Below are 26,227 nucleotides of genomic sequence, written 5' to 3'. Positions count from 1 at the left end.
TTACCTTGTGATGCTTCTCCTTATGGTATTGGAGCACAACTGTCACACAAGTGGCCAAATGGCTCGGAAAGGCCAGTCACATTTGCATCCAGATCATTGACCTCTGCTGAGCGCAACTATGCTCAGATAGATAGGGAGGCTCTCAGCCTGGTGTGGGGAGTAAAGAAGTTTAATCATTACCTGCAGGGCCAGAAGTTTACACTGCTGACAGACCACCAGCCGTTGGTATCCATATTCAACCCTAAAAAGGGCGTTTCCATTATGACAACGCAAAGGCTACAGAGGTGGTCCCTTTTCCTAGGGGCACACCAATATGACATAGAATACAAAGGGTCAAAACAGCATGGGAATGCTGATGGTTTATCGTGCCTACCGTTGCCAACGGTAGAAGAGGCGCCTACAGTGGACCCAGTGGAGATGTTCCACTCAACCATAGTGGAATGTCTACCAGTAACAAATTCTACCATTGAAAAAGAAATGAGAAATGACCCGACTCTCTCACGAGTCAACGATTTAACGGTGAAGGGATGGCCAGCACATGGCGAACCACTGTTGCCAGCATTCTCGCAAAGAAGAGAACAGCTGTCAGTGTGCCGAAGAACCTTGATGTGTGGATCCAGAGTGGTGATTCCACCCAAACTCGAGAGTAAAGTGCTAAAGGAGCTTCACGAGGGGCATCTGGGTGGAGTGAAAATGAAGAACCTAGCCAGAGCGTTTGTGTGGTGGCCAGGTATCGATGGAGACATTGAAGAAATGACCAAGAGCTGTCTAGGATGTCAGAAGGTCCAAAACGCCCCACCACAAGCCCTTCTACATCCATGGGAGTGGCCCTCATCTCCATGGCAAAGGGTACATATCGACTTTGCTGGTCCATTTATGGACTCAATGTTCTTAATCGCGGTGGATGCACACTCCAAGTGGCCGGAGGTAATAAAGATGTCCTCCACCACCACGGAAAAAACCATCACAGTATTAAGGACCATATTTGCCAGGAATGGGCTGCCGGAACAGATCTGTTCTGATAATGGACCGCAATTCGTGTCCGAAGAATTCAGGAAGTTCTTAAAAAACAATGGGGTTAAGCACTACACGTCCGCCCCATACCATCCCGCCACCAATGGATTAGCTGAAAGGTTTGTCCAGACCTTCAAGAAGGCCATAAAGGCCATGGGTAAGGAAGACATAAATCTACAACATAAGGTGGATAACTTCTTGTTGGCGTACAGGAATGCAACACATGCGGTCACAAACCAAACTCCCGCCATGATGTTTTTCAATAGAAGACTAAGATGCCGGCTGGATTTGATCAAGCCAAACATCAGAAGGGACGTAGAGAACCGGCAATTTCAAGGCATGAATGAAAGGCCAACTAGAACCTTCCAGATAGGTCAACAAGTTTTGGCCCGGGACTACCGTACCGAGAAATGGCAGCCTGGAACTATTTGCACACGACTAGGACCGCTGATGTATACCGTGGACATTGGTGAAAGCATAATAAGGCGCCATGTTGACCAGATCATAGAGTCATCCAAAAAGGGACACCCTACTCCACAACTCTATACGCCTAATGATGAAGCAGAGATACCCATAGTATCTACCTCCGATCCGGTGATACTGGAATCAGATGAACCCGACACTGGCATTCAAGCCGAATCGACCTTGCCAAAAGAACCTACTACACCACCGAAAACTACTACACCACCGAGGCGTTATCCGGACCGAGTCAGGAAGCCTCCAGAGAGACTGAATCTGTGAACTGTTGTACATGAAGTTGTGTATATATGTTATTATGTTATGTTAATGGGGAATATATATTGTTAAGCTAAAAAGGGAGGATTGTGGTGTATGTAACCGTTCCACCTTTAAGAGAACTATTTTAAGAGTTGCACTACTTTATCTTGGCTGCTGTATACTGTAATACCGGTGGTGACCACACCGGTATATAAGTGCTGTGTAATGATTTATTGGGCAGTTCCGCCCTGATCTTCGACTAGTAAAGACCTGTTAAAAGTTACTCTTGTGGTCTGTGTAGTAATTCTCATTATAGCACACAGACTTAACAGTCTGAACTACTCTCCATCACCTTATGTACCTTCTTGTACTTCCCCTGTGGAGATTTCTTGCTGCTGGTTTTCTTTCCTGACCTGCAGACTCTTGCTATGTGTCCTACTTTTCCACACTGTCTGCACACTTTGTCCTTGAACCAGCAATCATTATGGTCGTGTGTTGTTCTGCCGCAGCGATAGCACTTCACTCTTCCGTATGACATTTCATTTGTGCCATATTCTGGCGGTCTCCATTGTATCTCTGCAGCACCCCGTGCTGCTGCTTCATGTGATACTGCAATGCTGAAAGCCTTGTCCAGCGTAAGATCCTTTTCTGATAGAAGCCATTTCTGGGTTCCTTCACTTTGAAGCCCACACACAAACTTGTCCCTTAAAGTATCTGCTAGTCCCGTTCTAAACTGGCAGTGTTTCGGTAGCTTGTGCAGTTCCGTTAAATACTCAGCATTACTTTTATCTTTATGCTGGTTCCTTTTGTGAAACTTAAATCTTTCTGTTATCAGTGGCGGTGTGGGGTTTAAGTGGTCCTGTAGGATTGACACTATGTTTTCAAAATCCTTTTCTACTGGCTTCTCTGGGGTTACTAGGTTTCGTAGTAAGCCATATGTTTTTGCACCCATTGAATTCAACAATACCAGCGCTTTCTTGTCATCTGGCACTTCATTCACCTTGCAGTATACTTCTATGCGTTCGACTATGTCGTCCAATCTTCGACTTCATTGTCGAACGCTGTGATACTGCCACTCTTCGGCATTTTTGGGTGTGGTTAGACTGGCTTAAAATGGTGTCTCCCACGCTTTCCTTTCTTCCCCGCTGCGGCTTAAAATGGCGTCTCCTGCGCTGCTGCCAATGCCGCTCTCGGCAGTCCTCGTGGCAAATGGTGATGCCCTGTGGGTTTCGTGCGTGTAAAGTCCAATAATACACGGACTTCGGGAGAACAGTTAACAGGTGATGCGCTATCAATAACTCAAAAGACTGAGATTAAGCGAGTAATTAACAGGCTTTTATTAACAAGAGAATGAAGGTGTGCCTCGAGTGGTCGACCGGTCCAGAATGTAGAGGGACTGTGGAGCAGTCACCTTTATACCTGGACTCGTGGGAGGAGCCAGCCGAGACATGTACAGGCATGCACACAGTGGAATACAAACAGTGGTTTACCACATTCACCCCTTGTTTAAAATTGAGTCCGGCGGGGTGAAGTGTATTAAAAGTTAGTGTATTGGAGTCTCTCCGGAGGTCTTGCCTGCCGCTGTGATCGACGTGGCGACGGCAGGGGTAGTGAAGCTTCCGGCGTCGAGTCCCGTGTAGGCTGGGGCACTGGTGTGTAGTCCTCGTAGGCGTCGAGCGGGTCGCAGGGCCCAGGCCTTCCATCTGCTGGGGCTGGATATTGGATCGTGGGGGGGGGGTGGTAGTGGGTAGTGGGTTACTGCGGCCCCCGAGGGTGCGAGGTCTCGTATGGAGACTGTGTCCTCCCACCCGTCCGGGTACGCAATGTAAGCATACTGGGGGTTGGCGTGGAGAAGGTCGACCCTCTCGACCAGGGGGTCCGTTTTATGGGTCCTCACATGTCTTCTCAGTAGGACCGGCCCTGGGGACGTCAGCCATGGCGGTAGCGATGTCCCCGATGTGGACTTCCTTGGGAAGACAAACATTTTCTCATGAGGGGTGGCGTTAGTGGCAGTGCAGATCAGTGACCGAATAGAGTGGAGCGCATCGGGGAGCACATCCTGCCAGCGGGAGGTCGGAAGGCCCCTAGCCTTTAAGGCTAGCAGGGCGGCCTTCCAAACTGTCTCATTCTCTCTTTCCACCTGTCCGTTCCCCCGGGGGTTGTAACTGGTAGTCCTGCTTGTGGCAATACCCCTAGCTAGCAGGTACTGACGGAGTTCGTCGCTCATCAACGATGAGCCCCGGTCGCTATGGATATAGCTGGGGAAACCGAACAGGGTGAAGAGGTCGTTCAGACATTTAATGACCGTGGCACTGGTCATATCCGGGCAGGGGATGGCGAACGGGAAACGGGAGTACTCATCAATAATGTTGAGGAAGTACACATTGCGGTCAGAGGAGGGGAGAGGCCCTTTAAAATCAACGCTCAGGCGCTCGAAGGGGCGAGTGGCTTTTATCAGGTGATGCGCTATCAATTACTCATAAAAGAATGAGAGTTAAGAGAGTAACTAAAGGCTTTTATTAACAAAAGAATGAAGGTCTGCCTCGAGTGGTCGACCGGTCCAGAAATACAAAGGGCTGGGGAGCAGTCACCTTTATACTAGGACTTGTGGGAGGAGTCAGCCGAGGCATGTCCAGGCATGTACACAGTGGAATACAAACAGTGGTTTACCACATTCACCCCTTGTTTAAAATTGAGTCCGGCGGGGTGAAGTGTATTAAAAGTTAGTGTATTGGAGTCTCTCCGGAGGTCTTGTCTGCCGCTGTGATCGGCGTGGCGATGGCAGCGGCAGTGGAGATTCCGGCGTCGAGTCCTGCGTGGGCTGTGGCACAGGCGTGTCGTCCTCGTAGATGTCAAGCGGGTCGCGGGGCCCAGGCCTGCCGTCTGCTGGGGCTGGATGTCGGATCGTGGGGGGGGGTGGTAGTGAGTAGTGGGTTACTGCGGCCCCCGAGGGTGCAAGGTCTCTTATGGAGACTGTGTCCTCCCGCCCGTCCGGGTATGCAATGTAAGCATACTGGGGGTTGGCGTGGAGGAGGTCGACCCTCTCGACCAGGGGGTCCGTTTTATGGGTCCTCACGTGCCTTCTCAGTAGGACCGGCCCTGGGGACGTCAGCCATGGCGGTAGCGATGTCCCCGATGTGGACTTCCTTGGGAAGACAAACATTTTCTCATGAGGGGTGGCGTTAGTGGCAGTGCAGAGCAGTGACCGAATAGAGTGGAGCGCATCGGGGAGCACATCCTGCCAGCGGGAGGTTGGAAGGCCCCTAGACTTTAAGGCTAGCAGGGCGGCCTTCCAAACTGTCGCATTTTCTCTTTCCACCTGTCCGTTCCCCCGGGGGTTGTAACTGGTGGTCCTGCTTGTAGCAATACCCCTAGTTAGCAGGTACTGACGGAGTTCGTCGCTCATAAACGATGAGCCCCGGTCGCTATGGATATAGCTGGGGAAACCGAACAGGGTGAAGAGATCGTTCAGACATTTAATGACCGTGGCACTGGTCATATCCGGGCAGGGGATGGCGAACGGGAAACGGGAGTACTCATCAATAATATTGAGGAAGTACACATTGCGGTCGGAGGAGGGGAGAGGCCCTTTAAAATCAACGCTCAGGCGCTCGAAGGGGCGAGTGGCTTTTATCAGGTGGGCCCTGTCTGGTCTATAAAAGTGCGGTTTGCACTCAGCGCAGACTTGGCAGTTCCTGGTCATGGTCCTGACCTCCTCAATGGAGTAAGGCAGGTTGCGGGCCTTGATGAAGTGGAAGAACCTGGTGACCCCCGGGTGGCAGAGGTCATTGTGGAGGGCCCGCAGTCTATCGATCTGCGCGCTGGCGCAGGTGCCACGCGATAGAGCATCCGGGGGTTCATTGAGCTTCCCGGGCCGGTACAAGATCTCGTAATTGTAGGTGGAAAGTTCGATTCTCCACCTCAAGATCTTGTCATTTTTGATTTTGCCCCTCTGCTTGTTGTTAAACATAAAGGCAACTGAACGCTGGTCAGTGAGCAGGGTAAATCGTTTTCCGGCCAGGTAGTGCCTCCAATGACGCACAGCCTCCACAATAGCCTGGGCCTCCTTCTCAACAGCGGAGTGTCTGGTCTCCGGGCCCTGGAGGGTTCGTGAAAAGAAGGCCACAGGTCTCCCCGCCTGATTAAGGGTAGCGGCCAGGGCAAAGTCGGACGCGTCGCTTTCCACCTGGAAGGGGATGGATTCGTCCACTGCGTGCATGGTGGCTTTGGCAATGTCTTCCTTGATACGGTGGAAGGCTAAGCGGGCCTCTGCCGTCACGGGAAAGGAGGTGGACTTGATCAGCGGACGGGCCTTATCCGCATAGTAGGGGACCCACTGGGCGTAATAGGAGAAAAACCCTAGGCACATCTTCAGGGCCTTGAGGCAGTGGGGCAGTGGGAGTTCCATAAGGGGACGCATCCGGTCGGGGTCGGGACCGATGACTCCGTGTTCCACAACACAGCCAAGGATGGCGAGGCGGGTTGTGCGGAATATGCACTTCTCCTTGTTATACGTCAGGTTCAGGAGTTGGGTGGTGCGGAGGAATTTTTCGAGGTTTGCGTCATGGTCCTGCAAGTCATGGCCGCAGATGGTCACATTGTCCAGATATGGGAAAGTGGCCTGCAACGCATTTTGATCGACCATCCGGTCCATCTCCCTTTGGAAGACGGAGACCCCGTTGGTGACGCCAAAGGGAACCCTAAGGAAGTGGTAGAGGCGGCCGTTTGCCTCAAAGGCAGTATACTGGCGGTCCTCAGGGCGGATAGGGAGCTGGTGGTACGCTGATTTCAGGTCAACGGTCGAGAAGACGCGGTACTGCGCGATCTGGTTGACCATATCAGCTATGCGGGGGAGTGGGTAAGCGTCCAGCAGGGTGTAGCGATTTATTGTCTGGCTGCAGTCGATGACCAGGCGCTGCTTCTCGCCGGTCTTAACGACCACAACCTGGGCTCGCCAGGGGCTGGTGCTGCCCTCAATAATCCCTTCTTTCAGGAGCCGCTCCACTTCGGTTTTAATGAAAACCCCGTCCCCGGCACTGTATCGCCTGCTCTTTGTGGCGATGGGCTTGCAGTCGGGGGTGAGGTTAGCAAACAGTGGGGGGGGGGTGACTCTGATTGTGGAGAAGTTGCACCTGGTGCGCAGCGGGCAATTTTGAAGCTGCTGGCTGCGGACTGTGAGTGGGGGGAGGGGTCCACCGTACGCCATCGTAACACATTTAAGGTGGCACTGAAAATCTAACCCCAGTAGAACGGCAGCGCAGAGGTCGGGCAGGACCAGAAGTTTAAAATTATCGTACACAGTCCCGTCTACTACGAGTGCCACCACGCAGTAGCCGTCAATGTCCGCCGACTGGGACTCGGAGGCCATAGAAATTCCGTTGGTGCGCAGGCAGGACTGGGAGAGAGCAACGCCGCACCGTGTTGGGGTGGATGAAGCTCTCCGTGCTCCCAGAGTAAAAAAGGCAGATTGTTTCGTGACCATTTACCTTAATGTCCATTGTGGACCGGGCCAGTTGGTGCGGTCTCGCTTGGTCCAGCGTAACGGAGGCCAGCGTAGTGGTCGGTGTGTCGCTGCGGGTATCAGATGAGGCGGTGTTGGGGGCCTGTTGTGTCCCGGCTGTCGTCCAAGATGGCGGCGTCCATGATCCCCATGTGGCTGGAGGCGTCCAAAATGGCTGCTGTTCCGGTGGTTCGCACATGGCTGGGGAGGCCCAAGATGGCGGCCCGCACGGCCCACACGCGGCGCTGCTGGGGTTCGGGGTGGCTTTGGCTCTGCAGATGCTGGCGTAGTGTCCCTTCTTCCCGCAGCCCGAGCAGGTCGCATTTTTCGCCGGGCAGCGTGCTCTGGGGTGTTTGGCCTGGCCACAGAAGTAGCATTTCTGGCCTTGGGGCACTGCCGTCTGGCCTTGGGACACTGCTGCGGTAGTTGGGCCGTTGCTGGGCTGTGGCTGGGGTGGCACGGCGCTATGAGATGGTCCTACCGTGTCCCAGGCTGTCGTTCCCCGCGGCGTCCACGGTGCAGAGGAGTAGGCATCCATGCCCCGGTAGGCTGCGTCCAATGATAGTGCTAGTTCAGAGGCCTTGTTGAGATCGAGGTCACTCTGCTCCAGCAGTCGCTGTCAGGTGTAATTGGACCTGTGGCCCGCTACAAAAGCGACCCGGATAAGTTCCTCTGTGTACACGGTGGCCTTTACATCCTTGCAACCACAGGCCCGGCCAAGCACAGACAGTGCCTGAAGGTATTCCTCGGTCGATTCCCCAGGTTGTTGTTTACGACTCCCCAGGAGGTGCCTAGCGTACACCTCATTCACTGGGCGCGTGTACTGGTCCTTGAGGAGTTTGATAGCATCCACATACGAGGTCACGTCCTGGATGACTGAGTACACTCGGTGGTTCACTTTGGAGGTCAGGGCATCCAGTTTGTCCTCGTCCGATTTGATTGCAGTGGAGGCGGTCAGGAATTTTTTGAAACACCTAAGCCAGTGAGTAAACTTGGTGGATGAGTCCGCCTCCCGATGATCTAAGTCCAGGCATGCTGGTGTGAGGATCTTCTCCATTATAAAAATCTTGTTAATAAAATTGATGCGCTATCAATAACTCAAAAGACTGAGATTAAGTGAGTAATTAACAGGCTTTAATTAACAAGAGAATGAAGGTGTGCCTCGAGTGGTCGACCGGTCCAGAATGTAGAGGGACTGTGGAGCAGTCACCTTTATACCTGGACTCGTGGGAGGAGCCAGCCGAGGCATGTACAGGCATGTACACAGTGAAATACAAACAGTGGTTTACCACATTCACTATGTTTTCAAAATCCTTTTCTACTGGCTTCTCTGGGGTTACTAGGTTTCGTAGTAAGCCATATGTTTTTGCACCCATTGAATTCAACAATACCAGCGCTTTCTTGTCATCTGGCACTTCATTCGCCTTGCAGTATACTTCTATGCGTTCGACTATGTCGTCCAATCTTCGACTTCATTGTCGAACGCTGTGATACTGCCACTCTTCGGCATTTTTGGGTGTGGTTAGACTGGCTTAAAATGGCATCTCCCATGCTTTCCTTTCTTCCCCGCTGCGGCTTAAAATGGCGTCTCCCGCGCTGCTGCCAACGCCGCTCTCGGCGGTCCTCGTGGCAAATGGCGACGCCCTGTGGGTTTCGTGCGTGTAAAGTCCGTGCCCCAATAATACACGGACTTCGGGAGAACAGTTAACAGGTACTTTACTGAACAAGAGGCAGCTTGAAAGTGAAACTACAGAAGCCTGCTAGGGCCTTTTATACAGGAGTGGTCACTGCCGGTACTGCAGTCTAAGACCAGTTATCCCCTTAAAGGGACATACACAACAGTGCGCTGCTCCTGCACTGCTGCCAACGCCGCTCTCTGCGGTCCTCATGGCAATGTCAGCGCCTCGTGTTTTCCTGCGCGCCTCTCTCCCCCGTTGACGCTGCTCGGCCCTTGACCACCGGCTGTGCTCTGCTCTCTCTCCCCTCTCTCCCCCGTTAACGCCGCTCAGTCCTGAAAACCAGCTGCGCTATGTGCGCTCTGCCCTCTCTCTCTCCCCCGTCGACACTGCTCGGCCTTTTTCTGTGCCGCTCGGTCGGGCTCTAGCCCGTCGCTGTCCGGGAAGGGTCTGCGCAGTACCTGTTGCCAGCCCATTTCGCTGGACCACCGTGACTGGAAAGCCAAGCCTGGCTCTCGACAGCCTCCCCTGCGATGCTCAAATCTCCGCTGGATGACTGGGCGGTTGCCCATGGTCGACGCCCGTGCTTCTGGACTTGACCTTCTTCCACTGTTCTCCAGGAGCGAATCCCTGGGAGGTGATGCAGAGTTGCAGGTAGGTTCGAACTTGCTCGTCGCCACTGTTACGTCCGTGTAATAATAAGAAAAGGACTGCAGAGAACGGTACAACAGGTGTTTACTCAATGTGGTTCAAACTGCAACTGAAACAACAGATTACTACTCAGCGTTATATGCAGGTGTGGTCACTGCCGGTACTACAGTATACATGAGCTGTAGAAAGTAGTTCCCCCCTTAAAGGTACATACATTACAAAACCAAGTGCGTAGTGAGTTTTATTACGTCAGACATTATCTCCAGGTTGTGAGAACCAGTTATGCTAATGACTGTTTTTTGTGTTTCTTTCTATTAGTTTGTCATGAAGAAATGACACACACAGGGTTTGTAAAATAAATAACTTTTTGTATTCAAAATGTACATGTTTGGTCTTTGGAATCATTGCTGCCTTGGCCGGCTTAGGGGTTGCAGGTTGGTTTCATTCATGTTGTTCTCAATGGCAGAAACCATTTCCTCAGCAGGGGCCTAGAAGCGGCTTGCTATCAGCCGTTGATGGACGGCCCTTCCAGTTTCAACATTGTGGGCCTCCCTCCCTTGGTGCTGCTGATGATCATCCCCCTCCTCTTTCTCCTCCTCTTCCTCCTCCTCCTCCGGTGGTGCTCCAAGGCCCGGTAACATTGGCTGGGTCCTGAGGATTGCCAGGTTATGCAGCATGCAGCACACAACTATGAAGAGGGAGACTTGCTCAGGTGAGTACTGCAGGGCTCCTCCTGAGTGGTCCAGACAGCGGAACCATTGCTTGAGCACGCCGATTGTGTGCTCAACGATGTTCCTGGTGGTGAGTTGGCTCTCGTTGTACTGCAGCTCAGCAGGGGTGTTGGGGTTACGGAGTGGTGTCATCAGCCAGGTGCACAGTGGATAACCCTTGTCCCCGAGGAGCCAACCACTTGGGTGATGCAGTGCCTGGAAAGGTTCTGCCACAGCAGTCTTTCACAGGATGAATGCATTGTGGCTGCTGCCAGGGTAGCGGGCATTGACAGTGAGTATCAGTCGTCTGTGGTCACAGACCAACTGGACATTTAAGGAGTGGAATCCTACGCGGTTGCGGAAACCCTCTGCATTCTCATGTGGTGCATGCAATGCCATATGCGTGCAGTCAATGGCGCCCTGCACCATGGGGAAGCCCGCTATCCTCGCAAAGCCCAATGCGCATTCATGCTGTTTGGCCCGGGTCATCAGGAAAGAGATGTACTGGCGTCTCCTTTTATAGAGGGCATTTGTGACCTGATGGATGCAGTAATGGACCGCGAACTGGGAGATATTGGCGATGTCACCAGTGGCTGCTTGAAAGGAGCCGGTGTCATAAAAGTTCAGAGCCACTGTGACTTTCACTGCCACCGACAGCGATGTCCTGGTCCTCAGTAGAGGCTGCATTTCTGGCTGCAGCAGGTGGCAGAGCTCAGTCACCACCTCCTTACTGAAGTGCAGCCTTTGCAAACACTGCTCCTCAGACATATTAATGTAGGAGAATTGTTGGCGAAATACCCTGGGAGGGTAAGGTCTCCTGTACAGTGGCCTGTTTGCCCTCCTCCATCTGGCCATGATTGCCACTCTCTCTCTGCGTCTCTGTCGCCTCCAAATCTGCAGGTGCAGGACGACGCCCGGAATCAGTGCAGCCCCCATAGTCTCTTGGCAATCGAAGTAATGAAGGTCAAATCCAAAAGTACCTGCTAAGTGAGCTCAGTAGCCAAAACTACTTCACACAGCATTGACTCCATGCAGAAGTCTCTCCTTCTCTCTCTCAGAATCTCTCTCTCTGTCAGAATGAGTGGTTCAATAATGTCTACCACAGAAAAAAATCAGGAAGAGGCTGCCTTTAAATAGTGCCCCACCAGCCCCACACCAACTGGGAAACGTTCCAGTCTACCTGTCATTGCTTTCGCCAGGCGGAAAGGAGGGGGGCACCACTCAATATCTGGTCCGGGTCGCCATAAGGGCATTGCATGCTCAAATGACGTCAAAATCTGCGGGCGCAGGAGATCGGACGGTGTTGTTTAGCACCGCCGCAAAATGTCTGGTCAATTTCGCGAGCGGCGCAGACATCGCCGTGCTCGGGTGCTAGTTGCTTTGAGCCCCATTAGCGCCCGCTTAAGGTGCTAAAGGGAGGTGCAAACGAACTGAATTTTTCCCCCATGGAGATCGGATGGGAAAATGGAGTTGAGGTCGATGGTCAACCATGATCTTATTGAATGGCGGAGCAAGCTCGAGGGGCCGTATGGCTGACTCCTGCTCCTATTTCTTATGTTCCTATGTTCATATGTCCTTAATATAGTAGCCGGTCTTTGGCACTGCTCATGGGTAGTTTGATGATATGTTGATTAACCAGGATTGGGGAATCAGATGTCATTGTGGAGAATGTGTCATTGTAAAGCTGCATAGAATTGATAAAATAATAGCGATTTTAGGCCAGTTACTGGTGTATTGCTGGAAAGGTTTGGCTGCACTTGAATGGAGGATGGGATACTGGTTTTAGTTCATTTGAGTTGTTATCCTCCTGTAGAGCTTCTCGCTTCCTATTGTTGTCCGTCAGTCTAATCAGTAGCCTAGCTGGGCAGGAAGCTTCCAATTGAAGCAATTATCAGCCTTACCCAAACAGTTATATATGATGTCGATAAAATGCTCCCCGTCATGCCATCCGAACTATTTGATGAGTTACTGCCTTATGGCTCAAATATAACACACCATAGCAACAGTAGGCATAGGTCTAACTTGGTGCCAGACTGGGTAAGGATGGCAGCTTTCCTTCCCTATAGGACATCATTGAACCAGTTGGGTTTTTATGACAATCCAACAGCTTCGTGGTCACTTTTAGTGATACCAGCTTTTTATTTCCAGATTATTTATTAAACTCAATTCAAATTCTCAAACTGCTGTCATGGAATTTGAACTCATGTTCTCTGGATTATGAGTGCAAGTAACATAATCACGACACTACTGGACCCAGTTAAGCAGGTGACCATGACAATCCAGCAGCCTTTCAGCTGAAATTGAGGTGTAAGACATCAGTTAGACACCTCTCATTCTCAGCACTGAGATGTGGAAAGGCACTTTTCTCGATGTGTGGGCAGGTTATCTGAATTAGATTAACTAGGGGAATGAGAGGACATGCGCTTAAAGTTAACAGACTATGTCAGATGTCAGTAGGGTTTCCTTCTCCCAGAAGATCATAGAAGATGTTGCTGGTTCGAGCTGTGGGTAAAGTTTCACTGCAATCTTATACTTTAAATCGGGAATTGTCTCCACCAAAAGGCTGTGGATTCTGGGACAATTGGAGCTTTCAAGACTGTGATCGATAGAGTTTTGTTAGGTAAGGCTATCAAGGGATATGGAGCTAAGGCAGGTAAATGGAGATAAGATACAGATCAGCTATGATCTGATTGAATGGTGGAATGGGCTCGAGGGGCTGAATGGCCTCCTCCTGCTCCTAATGTCTCTATGCTGCTATGTAAATGTTCAGAAGGGAATTGGATGGCTTCCTGGAGGAGGCAGAGATCACTGAGTACAAAAGGGAGGTGGGTGCTGGATGATGTGCCCCAGGGTCACTTTTGTTGTGTATGTAATATGTGTGCTACTTTGAACCTATGGACAGGACTGCACTACTTGTAGGGCGTAGTGATACGCAGTACCACTCCTGGCCTTAGGGGTATAAATAGTACTGTGGGTACTGATCTCCCCTCAGTTCCCGCCTGTGGGCATGAAGTAAAGAGCTACGTGTAGTCCCTACCTCCAACCAGTAAAGACCTGTTTTATTGTTACTGATTAAGTCTGAGTATTAATTACTTGAACAACTCACAGACTTAACACTGGCGACGAGTCAGGTTCTTACCCTGCGGCAGTTGAAGAGAGGTTTCAAACATCACCACCCCACTAGAAGCGACAGGCTTTAGGACTCTGAAGCCTCCATCAGCGACTGACAGCTTCCAGCGACTGACAGAAGTCTTTCTGCAGTTTCCTTGTTCAACCTAGGTGGTGGGGTAAGCCGTGCAGTGTTGGCTGCAAAGACAGGGCTGGGGAAGTTGGAGAAGATAAGGGCGATCGCAATCCCTGATAAGAGCCGCGGTGAAACGCGCGAGCGGGTAAGCCAGAGCCCGGGAGGGAGCGAGCAAGAGCCGCTTCGGTCGGGAGCCACTTCGCGATCCAGCGATCGCATCCGCTGATAAGGGCAGCACTCGGGCGATCGCGGCGAAGATAAGGGCCGCACTCGAGGGCTGAAGGGAGACGGCGTCGGGGGACGGGTGAAGACCGCCAAGCGCGGGAAAACCGCCATTTTGTGGGCGGAGGACGACGGCAAGAGCGGGAAGCCGCCATCTTTGATAACAAGTAAAGAAAATAAAATCTGAGAAATTGCAAATCTACAATGCCTAAACACGGGAATATTAGCACCTTTGATAGTGACCTCGAAGATTGGGCCATATATGTTGAAAGAGTAAAAAATTATTGTAAGGCCAATAAAATTCGTGACCAAGATAAAGCTCTAACATTATTAAATTTAATGGGTGCGAAGACATACGGGCAATTGAAACACCTGTTCTCACCAGATGAACCGGCGGATAAGACGTTCGATGAGATTGTTACTGTCCTGAAAGATCATCTAAACCCCACGCCGCTGATGCTAGCGGAACGATTTAAATTTTACGACAGAAGGCAGCTACAGCATGAAAGCAATGCTGAATATTTGCTGGAATTGCGTAAATTAGCGAAATATTGCCAGTTTGGAACGGGACTGACAGAGGCACTTCGAGACAAATTTGTGTGTGGTTTATTTAAACAGGATACACAAAAGCGACTGCTCGAGGAGAATGAGCTGACGCTTGAGAAGGCGGCGACTATGGCAGCAGCACACGAAGCCGCAGCGAGAGGCACGGCAGTAATGCAGCTACGGTCACCGGAGCTCAGTGCACACAAATTGGGTGTGAGTTCTGGCAAATGTTATCGTTGTGGAAAGACAACGCATGATCAGAACCAGTGTTGGTTTAAAAACCAAGAATGTAGAACTTGTGGTAGGCTTGGACATATAGCTAGAGTATGCAGGTCAGGGAAGAAGACCAGCAACAAGAAGTCACCGCAAGGAAAATACGCAAAGGTACACAAGGTGACCGAACAGGAGTCCGATTCAGACGCTAGCAGTAATGAACTGGCTAGCTTAAGAGTACTCAACGCTGGTAAGGGTGCAGACCTCCAGACAATTTGGGTCACTCTTCAGATAGAAGGAGTCCAAGTAAAACTGGAATTGGACACTGGATCGGCATTGACGGTCATAAATAAGAAAGATTACGGAAAGTTATTCCAACATATTCCCCTACAGGATACGGGGATTATATTGAAAACATACACGGGGCAAAGAGTGTACCCCATCGGGAAAATAGAGGTTGCAGTGGTCCACAAGGGCGAAGACAGTCAAATAATGGACTTATATGTGATATCTGAAGGAGGTCCTCCACTACTAGGATGGGAGTGGATTAGGAAAATGAATATGGACTGGCATTTCCTACAAACAATAACGAGTGAGAACTCGGTGAAGATAGTCGGCCCAGACTCTGGAACGGATGATGGTAAGCCCAACTCAGGTGCAAAAGACAAAGTTTCAGCACAGAATTCCACTGAGCAACAACAACATAGTTTAACTGTGGATTCTGAGTCTGGCAAGTCTACTGATGTGCCCATTTCTGAGGGACACCGGGCTCGAACTCAACTCCATTTCAAACTACAACAGCAATTAGAACAAATGCTTCGCCGTTTTGAGCAAGAGTTGAATGCAACGAAAGAGTTCTTTGATATAGAGTTGGAGAATCTGGAAAGACAACAGAAGCAGCTGATGGAGAAAATGGAGCAGGAGCACACAAAACGTCTGATGTCAGAGGAGTTAACGGTCAGCCAACTCCTGCACATGCTGAAGGACAGGACTCTGAAATGGGAAAAACTTGAACACGAACTTCAATATTCAAACGAAAGGGGTTCGGAGCTCTCAAAGGTTATTGGAAGAGCTGAGGTGGCAACACAGACTGAGATGACTGCAACAGAGCAGCCCTTGGATGCCAAAAGTACGCTGACTCCCGTCAACGTAGAACAACAGACCGCTGAAACAGCTGCTCCCGTAGAGGGATTGAATAGTCCGATCAATCAATCTCCAAAAGAAGTTGAAGTAGTAAAATCTCAAATGAGGTCATTAGTAAACGACTTGCTGAAAGCCCAGAAAAAGCTGGATGAAGAGGTACGCATGAAGAAGTCTCTTCAGGAAAGATGTCTGGACTTGGAACAAAAGCTGGCTAACGCCCAGCTGGGTATGGAGGAAATAGAAGACCCTCTCGCTGGCCTAGATCAGGACGACACCGAATATTACTATGTCCTGTCCTGCCCAACTTGTAACTTCGACTCCCACCATACAGAAATCATGGAGGAGCACCGAAAGTCTACGGAACATCGGGAGAAGGTGGCTCTACTACGGAAAAAGGAGGGAGAGAAGGAGGAACTGCGCATGCAGCTGGCAGCTGACAGTGGAGCCCAGAGAGTCTCCAAGAAGCAGAAAAGGAAAAGTCGAAACAGAAGATGACCCATCTGAACCATTATTACCTCTACCAGATCACACACGTGGTCCCTCCGAACGGAGCCAATTCAGTTCGGAAGTTCAAACTGTTAAATCCATGGAAGGACTATTGAATGAGTCACTCCAGCAACGTGAACCGACTACACCACAGAGATTGAATCTGTGAACTGTTTTCCGCAGAGACTGAATCTGTGATCTGTTTTGACATGAAGTTATCTATGTATCTATGTTATTCTGTTATGTAAACCTGAAGTTATATATGTATATATGTTATTACGTTATGTTAAATGGGGAGATGACTGTAAAGCTAGGAAGGGAGGAATGTTGTGTATGTAATATGTGTGCTACTTTGAACCTATGGACAGGACTGCACTACTTGTAGGGCATAGTGATACGCAGTACCACTCCTGGCCTTAGGGGTATAAATAGTACTGTGGGTACTGATCTCTCCTCAGTTCCCGCCTGTGGGCATGAAGTAAAGAGCTACGTGTAGTCCCTACCTCCAACCAGTAAAGACCTGTTTTATTGTTACTGATTAAGTCTGAGTATTAATTACTTGAACAACTCACAGACTTAACAACTTTGATCTCCTGCACCTCATTTTTTAATCACCTTCGGGGGGTTGGGGGGGTCAGAGATACTTTTTTCCCTGAATTAGCCATGGGTTTTTGAATCTGTTGTTTTATGTCTCTCCCAGGTGATTACATGGCTGGTGGTGGGTGGGGAGCACTGGGGGCGCTTGTTGAATGGTACAGTCTTGACAGGAAAGCTGGTCTTTCTCCGTCTTTTTTGTACAAAGTCTCCCATCATCGGCTGCACTGCATAGCACGGACATCCCCACATCCAGGGAGCGGACAACTTCATAGGCCCACAAATCTGTGGCTCTTGTAGTGTGCAGTCAGATTAAGTGAGTTGGTTTCAGCGGAGTAACTGGAGGCACCCAGTCCCCTGTTACCCCCCCCAACCCCAGCCCACCACTGGTAATCTGGCCGGATCTCCATGTTACACAGCATAGGAAGGAACATAGGAACAGGAGGAGATCATTCAGCCCCTCAAGCCTGTTCCACCATTCAATTACTTCATGGCTGATCTATATCTTAACTCCATCTACCTGCCTTGAATCTGTAACGCTTAATACCATTGCCTAACAAAAATCTATCAATCTCAATTTTGACATTTTCAATTGACCCCCAAATAACTGCCCGAATCCGAAGTTAAAGCTTAAGACTGAAGCCTTTTATTAAATAAGAATCATGGCAGAGTTAACAGAGTCCATCATCGACCGAGCCCTTGGTAGAACATACCAGAAGAGGGGCAGGGCCAGGGAGGAGCATTAGTGGTTCCCCCCGGTGGAACATTCCAGACATTACAAGTACAAGTACAAATATCAGAACACAGTTATTTCATCACACCCCCAGCCTCAACAGCTTTTTGGGGATAGAGTTCCAGATTTCTACTACACTTTGTGTGAAGAAGTGCTTCCTGAAAGCACCCCTGAACGGCCTAGCTCTAATTTTAAGGTTATGCCCCTTTGTTCTGGACTCTCCCACCAGAGGAAATAGTTACTCTCTATCTATCCTATCAAATCCTTTAATCATCTTAAATACCTCAATTAGATCACCCCTTCATATTTTAAACTCAAGGAAATACAAGCTTAGTCTGTGCAATCTGTTGTCATAATTTAACCATTTTAGCCCCTGGCACACATTACATTAAAAGTAAAATGAAAACAGAATGATGTGGAGATTACTGTCTCTCGCCAGGAGGGGACCAGCTAGACCAGCTAAAAGCTGCTTCCCTCCTGTCCTGGCCCTGTGTACATGACTCTAAATGATGACCTCTACAATCCTCCCCACAATTCCCATACTTCTGCCCCTCCTCTCTGATTAAATTAAAGGTGGATTTGCACTCGTGCCCAGAGGTTCAATTCTTAAAAAGAAAGACTTGCATTTATACAGCATCTTTCTCTACCTCAGGTTGTCCCAAAGCAATTTACAGCCAATGAAGTACTTTTGCAGTGTAGTCACTGCTGTAATGTAGGAAAAGCAGCAGCCAATTTGCACACAGCAAGCTCCCACAAACAATGTGACAATGAGCAGATAATCTGTTTCAGTGATGTTGGTTGAGGGATAAACATTGGCCAGGACATCAGGGAGAACTCCTCTGCTCTTTGAACTAAAGCTATGGGGCTTTGGCTTAACATCTCATCTGAAAGACAGTACTTCCCTCAGATTGTTAACCTGGATTATGGGCTCAATTTCTGGAGTGGGACTTGAACCCACAACCTCTGACTCAGAGCGAGAGTGCCGAGGCTGAGACGGTGGCTTGCAGTGTCCAAAATAAATGCAGCTTGCTTCAGGAAGCAGGCAGTTGTTCTGAAATAAACAGCAAGGGGGAGAAATTGAGTATACCTTAGCAGTAATTAAAAAGTAGCGCCATGCACTCCGCCAGTGAATCCGACGTGAACTTCAGGTTTAGTGCTCCAGGACGGAAGTGGAGCTAAATCAAGCGCGAGCACTTCCCTTCAGCAAGAGGGCGGTAGTGGTGCAGCGCTGCCCAATAACGAGGGCAGCACTGCTGGGAACGGAGGCTCCTTCCCTCCCCATTAGCGCCCCCCGGTGGCGCTAACGGGAGGTGCAAAGGAGGCGAATTTCTAGCCCGAAGAATACACAGTATTCAGATTCATTCAGACATTTCAGATCGATGACCTTTCCTCAGAACTGACGTAAGGTCATTGACCTGAAACTTTCACTCTGTTCCTCTCACCACAGATGCTGCCTGACCTGCTGCGTATTTCCAGCATTCTTTGTTTTTATTTCAGATTTCCAACATCCGCAGTATTTTGCTTTGGAGCAAGAATACACTGTTGAGTACAAGGGGCCTGAGTTCATTGAAAGACATAGAAGATTGTCTTTTTTTGCCATTCCTCCCATGAGTACTTCGATCTGGGTTGATGGTTTTCTGTTGATAACTCTACGGAGGTAGAATTCGCACACAATCATGTAAATTAGAACCTTCCAACCGCATTCACAAGCAATTATCTGAGCAGGTGTTTCAACAGCTTAACAATATGAAAACTATGTACGAGAGGAGTGTGATGAAATATGCCATTCATCAGGCACTGTATTCCCTGTGTTTAGTTTAGTTTCAGTTTCATTTCCTTACCTGTATTTTATTGTGTGTAGGGCTCCGCCCATACCTGGCCCCTACTTAAGCAAGCCCCAGCGTGTCTCACAGCAGTACAGCAGATCTCTGGATGAGAGATACTTCTCCAATGTGTATTACTTTCTGAGTTAATAAAAGCCTTGCTTTGCTCCGTTAACGTTGAGTCTCGGATTCATTGAGGCACATCAATTTTATTAACTCAATTTTCAATGCAATGGACCAACTCTTGAAACCCGAACGTTTGGATTTGGACCCGCATGCTTCGGACGCATCGGCACGATTCGGACACTGGTTTAAGTGTATGGAATTCTTCCTGGACAATTCCGCAGCCATCACAGGCGCTACGGACGCTGAGAGTATGAAACTCGGAATCCTGTGGAATTGGGTAAGCCAGCGGGTTTACCCCCTCATCCAAGACGCCGACACGTACCCGGCCGCCTGCGACATCCTAAAGGCGCATTACCAGCAGCCTACGAATGAGGTGTACGCTAGGCATCTGCTCGCTACTCGCACACAGCGACCTGGGGAATCGCTGGATGAGTTCCTAGTCACCCTGAAAACGCTTGGCAAAAACTGCAAGTGCCAAGATGTAAAAGCCGCAGTGTACACTGACCAGCTTGTTCGTGATGCCTTTATCGCAGGCCTCAGCTCCACTTACATCCGGCAGAGACTACTGGAAAAAACGGGATTGGACCTGAAACAGGCTGTGGACACAGCACGATCCCTGGATGTGGCCCAGAGAAACTCGGACGCCTACTCTTCAGCCCGCGCTGCCCACGCCGCCACGTGTGCACCAAGGGCGCCGCCATCTTGGAAGGCATCTTCCCCGCCCGGCAGCCCGACACCGGCGGGGCCCCGCTCTCCCCCCAGAAGCCCTACGACAGCCGCGACGCATCGGGGCCCCAACTGCTACTTCTACGGGCAGCCGAAGCACATCAGAAACCTGTGCCCGGCGAAAGGCACCACCTGCTTTAAGTGCGGTAAGAAGGGGCACATCGGGAAGGTGTGCAGATGGAACCCCGCTGGAAAACCCGCCACCGCCGCGTGTGTGCCGTGGGAGCGGCCATCTTGGACGCCATCTTGCCCAACCTCGTGGGGTCCGCCATCTTGTGAGCAGACAGCGTGGACGCCATCTTGTCTCGATCAGGGCCCTACAGTGGCATCGGTCACAGTGGACCAGACCAGACCGCACCCGCTATCCAAATCAATGGTGGACATCGAGGTAAACGGGTGCGGGATTAAATGTTTAATTGACAGTTGAAGCACGGAGAGTTTTATCCACCCTGAACTAGCACAACAACTCTCTCTAATGGTGGTCCCTGCTCGGGGCACCATCTCTATGGCTGATAAAACCCAGACATCGACCATTATGGGTTACTGCGCGGAACAATTGTCCGTTAACGGAACTGTATACGATAATTTTAAATTACTAATCATGAAGAATCTATGTGCGAGCGTGATCTTGGGCCTGGATTTCCAGTGCCACCACCAAAGCATCACGCTCAATTACGGTGGGTCCCAGCCGCCCCTCACAGTGTGCGGTCTAGCTACCCTGAAGGTAAAGCCGCCTTCGCTATTCGCGAACCTTACTCCCAACTGCCGGCCAATAGCGACCAAAAGCAGGAGGTACAGCTGGGAGGACAGGCGGTTTATCGCGACCGAGGTAGACAGGCTCCTGAAGGAGCGCATTATCGAACGCAGCAACAGCCCGTGGCGCGCCCAAGTGGTGGTGGTGAGGGGTAGCGAGAAGAAGCGGATGGTGATAGATTATAGCCAGACGGTTAATCTATACACCCAGCTAGACGCCTACCCGCTACCCCGCATATCCGAGATGGTGAACCAAATCGCCCAATACCGGGTGTTCTCCACCATCACCCTCAAGTCAGCGTACCACCAGCTCCCTATCAGACCAGAGGACCACCCGTACACCGCCTTCGAGGCGAACGGACGCCTCTACCAATTCCTCAGAGTCCCCTTTGGGGTGACGAATGGGGTTTCGGTCTTCCAGAGGGAGATGGACTGCATGGTCGATGACCACCACTTGCAGGCAACCTTCCCCTACCTCGACAACGTCACCATCTGCGGTCACAACCAGCAGGATCACGAATCGAACCTCGAGAGGTTCCTGAAAACCGCACAAAAACTCAACCTCACTTACAACGAGGACAAGTGCATTTTCAACACCACACGCCTCTGCATACTAGGCAGCGTGGTGGAGAATGGGGAAATCGGACCAGACCCCGACCGATTGCGCCCCCTACGGGAGCTCCCCCTGCCCAACACTCCCAAAACTCTGAAAAGGTGCCTGGGGTTATTTTCTTATTATGCCCAATGGGTCCCCAACTACTCCGACATACCCGCCCCCTCTTGAAAGCATCCTCTTTTCCGCTCTCTGCTGAGGCCCACTCCGCCTTCAAAAGCATTAAGCAGGATATTGAGCGGGCCACGCTACAGGCAGTGGACGAGAACACTCCCTTTCAAGTGGTAAGTGATGCGTCTGACTTTGCCTTGGCGGCCACCCTCAACCAGGCGGGGCGGCCCGTAGCTTTCTTCTCGAGGACCCTCCAAGGGTCCGAGATCAGACACTCCTCCGTGGAAAAGGAGGCCCAAGCCATCGTGGAGGCAGTGCACCACTGGCGGCACCACCTAGCCGGCAAACGCTTCACCCTACTTACCGACCAGCGGTCGGTAGCGTTTATGTTCAATAATAAACAAAGGCGGAAGATTAAAAATGATAAGATTCTTAGGTGGCGGATCGAGCTCTCCACCTTCGAGTATGACATCATTTACCGGCCAGGGGCCCTTAACGAATCCCCCGATGCCCTCTCACGAGGGATGTGTGCCAGCGCCACCGGGGATCGGCTACAGACCCTCCACAATGACCTCTGCCACCCAGGGGTCACATGGCTGTTCCACTTCATAAAGCCCCGCAACTTACCCTACTCGATTGAGGAAGTTCGGTCTCTGACCAGGAACTGCCGCACTTGCGCTGAGTGCAAGCCTCGGTTCTACCGCCCAGATAGAGCCCACTTAATCAAAGCTACACGGCCCTTTGAGCGGCTCAGCTTAGATTTCAAGGGCCCCCTCCCGTCAGTCGACCGCAATGTTTACTTCCTGAACATTGTGGACGAATACTCCCGTTTCCCATTCGCCTTCCCCTGTCCAGACATGACCAGCGCCACGGTCATTAAATGCCTCAACAGCCTGTTCTGCCTGTTCGGTATGCCGAGCTACATCCATACGGATAGGGGGGCGTCCTTCATGAGTGAAGAGCTACGCCAGTACATGCTGTCCAGGGGGATCGTCATGAGCAGTACCACCAGCTACAACCCCCAGGGTAGCGGCCAGGTGGAGCGAGAGAACGGGACAGTATGGAAAGCTGTCACTCTAGCTCTAAGGACCAAGGGCCTCCCTATCTCCCGCTGGCAGGAAGTCCTCCCAGATGTGCTCCATTCGATACGGTCGCTATTGTGTACTGCCACTAATGCCACGCCTCATGAACAAATGTTTGTCTTTCCCCGGAAATCCACCTCAGGCGTATCCATGCCGTCATGGCTCTCCACCCCAGGTCCAGTATTTGTACGAAGGCATGTGAGGGGCCACAAGACGGACCCCCTCGTGGAGTCAGTGCACCTACTCCACGCCAACCCCCAATACGCGTATGTCCGGCACGCCGACGGAAGGGAGGACACCGTGTCCATAAAAGACATCGCCCCTGCTGGTAACGACAACAACCACGACAACAACAGCAACAACGATCACAGCAATTCTTACCCACCCACTATCCTTTCACCACCCCCGGAAGAACATCGACCAACGGTGCCCCCACCAACTACCCCTTCAACAACCTTGGCGGCACCCCCGGCAGAGACCCAGGATGCCACCGGGGACACCCAGCCGACACCCGCGGCACCACAACAGCTATGTGGGTCACAGAGGACTATCAAACCCCCGAACAGACTAAATCTGTAGAAGGGGTGAATGTGATGAAATATACCATTCATCAGGCACTGTATTCCCTGTGTTTAGTTTAGTTTCAGTTTCATTTCCTTACTTGTATTGTATTGTGTGTAGGGCTCCGCCCATACCTGGCCCCTACTTAAGCAGGCCCCAGCGTGTCTCACAGCAGTACAGTAGATCTCTGGATGAGAGACACTTCTCCAATGTGTATTACTTTCTGAGTTAATAAAAGCCTTGCTTTGCTCCGTTAACGTCGAGTCTCGGATTCATTGAGGCACATCAAGGAGCTTTGAACTCTGCCGTATGGAGTCTATGTACTATATATTAAAGAGATACGCTCAGACAAGCTACAAATAAATTAAACATCTCACAGCCAATGCAGAGCATGCAATTATAATGCGTTGTTCAATATATCATGCAGCAAGCAAGTCAAGCATGTCCTCTGAGGCGGAATGAATAGCTCGGTGAGGCTGTGGTGCAACTCGCTATATCACTTCGGAAGCTGGGGGTTAAGCTGACTTTAATGAGACAGATTTTCCCTTTACAAAATGAATGAAAGGAGGTTTGGACTCCTCACCAGGAAGTGAGAGATTAAGTAACAACACGTCGGGGCTGTAAAGAAAGCATCAAGAAAGGAAAGACTTGCATTTCTATAGCGCCTTTCAGGACCTCAGGATGTCTCACACCGCTTTACAACCAATGAAATACTTGTATGGTGTAGACACTGTTGTAATGTAGGAAACACGGCAGCCAATTTGCGCAAAGCAAGCTCCCACAAACAGCCATGAAATAATAACCAGATAATTTGTTTTAGTGATGTTGTTTGAGGGATAAATTTTGGCCAGGACACCTCCTCTTCTATCAAATAGTGCCACACATCTATCTCAGAGAGCAGATGGGGTCTCATCTGAAAGACAGCACCTCAGACAGTGCAGCTCTTCCTCAGTACTGCACTGCAGTGTCAACCTAGATTTCCTGCTCAAGTCTCTGCAGTGGAGCTTGAACCCACAACCTTCTTGATTCAGAGATAAGGGTGCTACCTACTGAGCCAAGGTCTGTAGGCTGTAGAGGGAAGAGAAGATCAAGGGAGGTCTGAGGTACTGGGGAAAGACTGAGTTAGAGTAGGATGTGATGTAATGAAAGAAAGGATTTGTTATTATATAGCGCCTTATCATGTGTCGAAGAGTTTTAAACCAAGGAGTAACAAAATATAAATAATCAGAGTAATTAATTAGATTTAAATGGATAAAATTAAAACTATCTAAGTTAAAGGGATCAAATCTGGTATACATAAATAGATAAATAATAAATAGGCATAAGAGGATTCTAAACAAAAACATGCCTGTCTGTCTATCAATATATGTATATGTCTATATAGATGGACTAGCTGGAGTGCCCGGCAGTGCTGAGGCTTTTTCGAGGGCATGTTGTTATTGGAAGAGAGAGAGAGAGCGACTGGGGGGAAGAGAGAGAGCGACTGGGGGGAAGAGAGAGAGCGACTGGGGGGAAGAGAGGGAGAGACTTGGGGGAAGGCGAGAGAGAGAGAGAGACTTGGGGGAAGGAGAGAGCGAGAGGGGGGAAAGAGAGAAAGAGAGAGAGGGAAGCAGAGAGAGACAGAGAGAGAGAGGGAAGGTGAGAGTGAGGGAAGGGGCTGGACTCAGAACCCGGTGGGTGAAGGGCGGCCGCCATTTTGTGAGGTCGGCGGGACGGTTGAGACCACGGGGAAGGGCTTGGACTTAGAGCCCAGCCGCAGTGACCGTGGGTTATATTGTGATGACTGTGTTATAGGACAATGAAGCCAGCTACCCTCTGACCGGAGGAATCAGGAGCCACTTTCTTAAGGCTTTTAATCTGCGATTTAATAATTTCAAAATACTGTTACTTGTTCCACATTTAAATTTTATGTAGTTTAAAATACTTCTAACATTGAATATAATTCTGGTTAATATTTGGGATCCAGGGTGTAGGTAGTAATGCTTGAAGTCTTACGTTGCAGCTTCTGACCGCCTGTGTGAAGCAGAAACTCAGACATAGTTTAATGCTGAATCTTTGCTGGTTGTTCGAATGATGCCAATAAATCTGTATCCGTTTCTGTGACTTTTTCTTAATTAGGAAATACCCCTAATTGTTGAAACGCCGACTCCCTCCTACCTCTTCCCCCTCCCCTCCTACCTCTTCCCCCTCCCCCTCCTACCTCTTCCCCTCCTCCCCCTCCTACCTCTTCCCCCTCCCCCTCCTACCTCTTCCCCCTCCCCCTCCTACCTCTTCCCCTCCTCCCCCTCCTACCTCTTCCCCCCTCCCCCTCCTACCTCTTCCCCCTCCCCCTCCTACCACTTCCCCCTCCCCCTCCTACCTCTCCTACCTCTCCCCCCATCTACCTCTTCCCCCCCTCCCCCTCCTACCTCTACCCCCCCTCCCCCCTACCTCTTTCCCCCGCCCCCTCCTACCTCTTCCCCCCTCCCCCTCCTACCTCTTCACCCCCTCCCCCTCCTACCTCTTCCGCCCCCTCCCTCTCCTACCTCTTCCCCCCTGCCCTCCTACCTCTTCCCCCCTCACCCTCCTACCTCTTCCACCCCTCCCCCTCCTACCTCTTCCTCCCTCCCCCTCCTACCTCTTCCCCCCTTCCCCCTCCTACCTCTCCCCCCTCCCCTCCTACCTCTTCCCCCCTCCCCCTCCTACCTCTTCCCCCCTCCCCTCCTACCTCTTCCCCCTCCTACCTCTTCCCCCCTCCCCTCCTACCTCTCACCCCCCTCCCACTCCTACCTCTTCCCCCCCTCCCCCTCCTACCTCTTCCACCCTCCCCCTCCTACCTTTTCCCCCCTCCCCTCCTACCTCTTCCCCCCTCCCCCTCCTACCTCTCCCCCCACCTCTTCCCCCCTCCCCCCCACCTCTTCCCCCATCCCCCTCCTACCTCTTCCCCCTCCCCCTCCTACCTCTTCCCCCCTCCCCCTCCTACCTCTTCCCCCCTCCCCTCCCA

General features: G+C 50.8%; 1 protein-coding gene across 1 annotated transcript in view; it reads right to left on the bottom strand.

Annotated features, from left to right (window-relative positions):
- Window positions 1-12,469: 12,469 nt before the first annotated feature.
- The window catches only part of LOC147108497 (uncharacterized), a 170,267-nt gene continuing 156,509 nt past the window's right edge, over window positions 12,470-26,227 (bottom strand). Inside the window, exon 4 of the mRNA XM_086004277.1 lies at window positions 12,470-12,562. Within this exon, the coding sequence (XP_085860403.1) occupies window positions 12,470-12,562 (93 nt within the window). The remainder of the gene's footprint in view (window positions 12,563-26,227) is intronic.

Source organism: Somniosus microcephalus, chromosome 13 (assembly GCF_052327205.1).
Source record: "Somniosus microcephalus isolate GS21.2 chromosome 13, FLI_Smic_1.0, whole genome shotgun sequence".
Lineage (NCBI taxonomy): Eukaryota > Metazoa > Chordata > Chondrichthyes > Squaliformes > Somniosidae > Somniosus > Somniosus microcephalus.
Note: the sequence above shows the minus strand (reverse complement) of the source record. Positions and strands in the feature narration are given on the sequence as shown.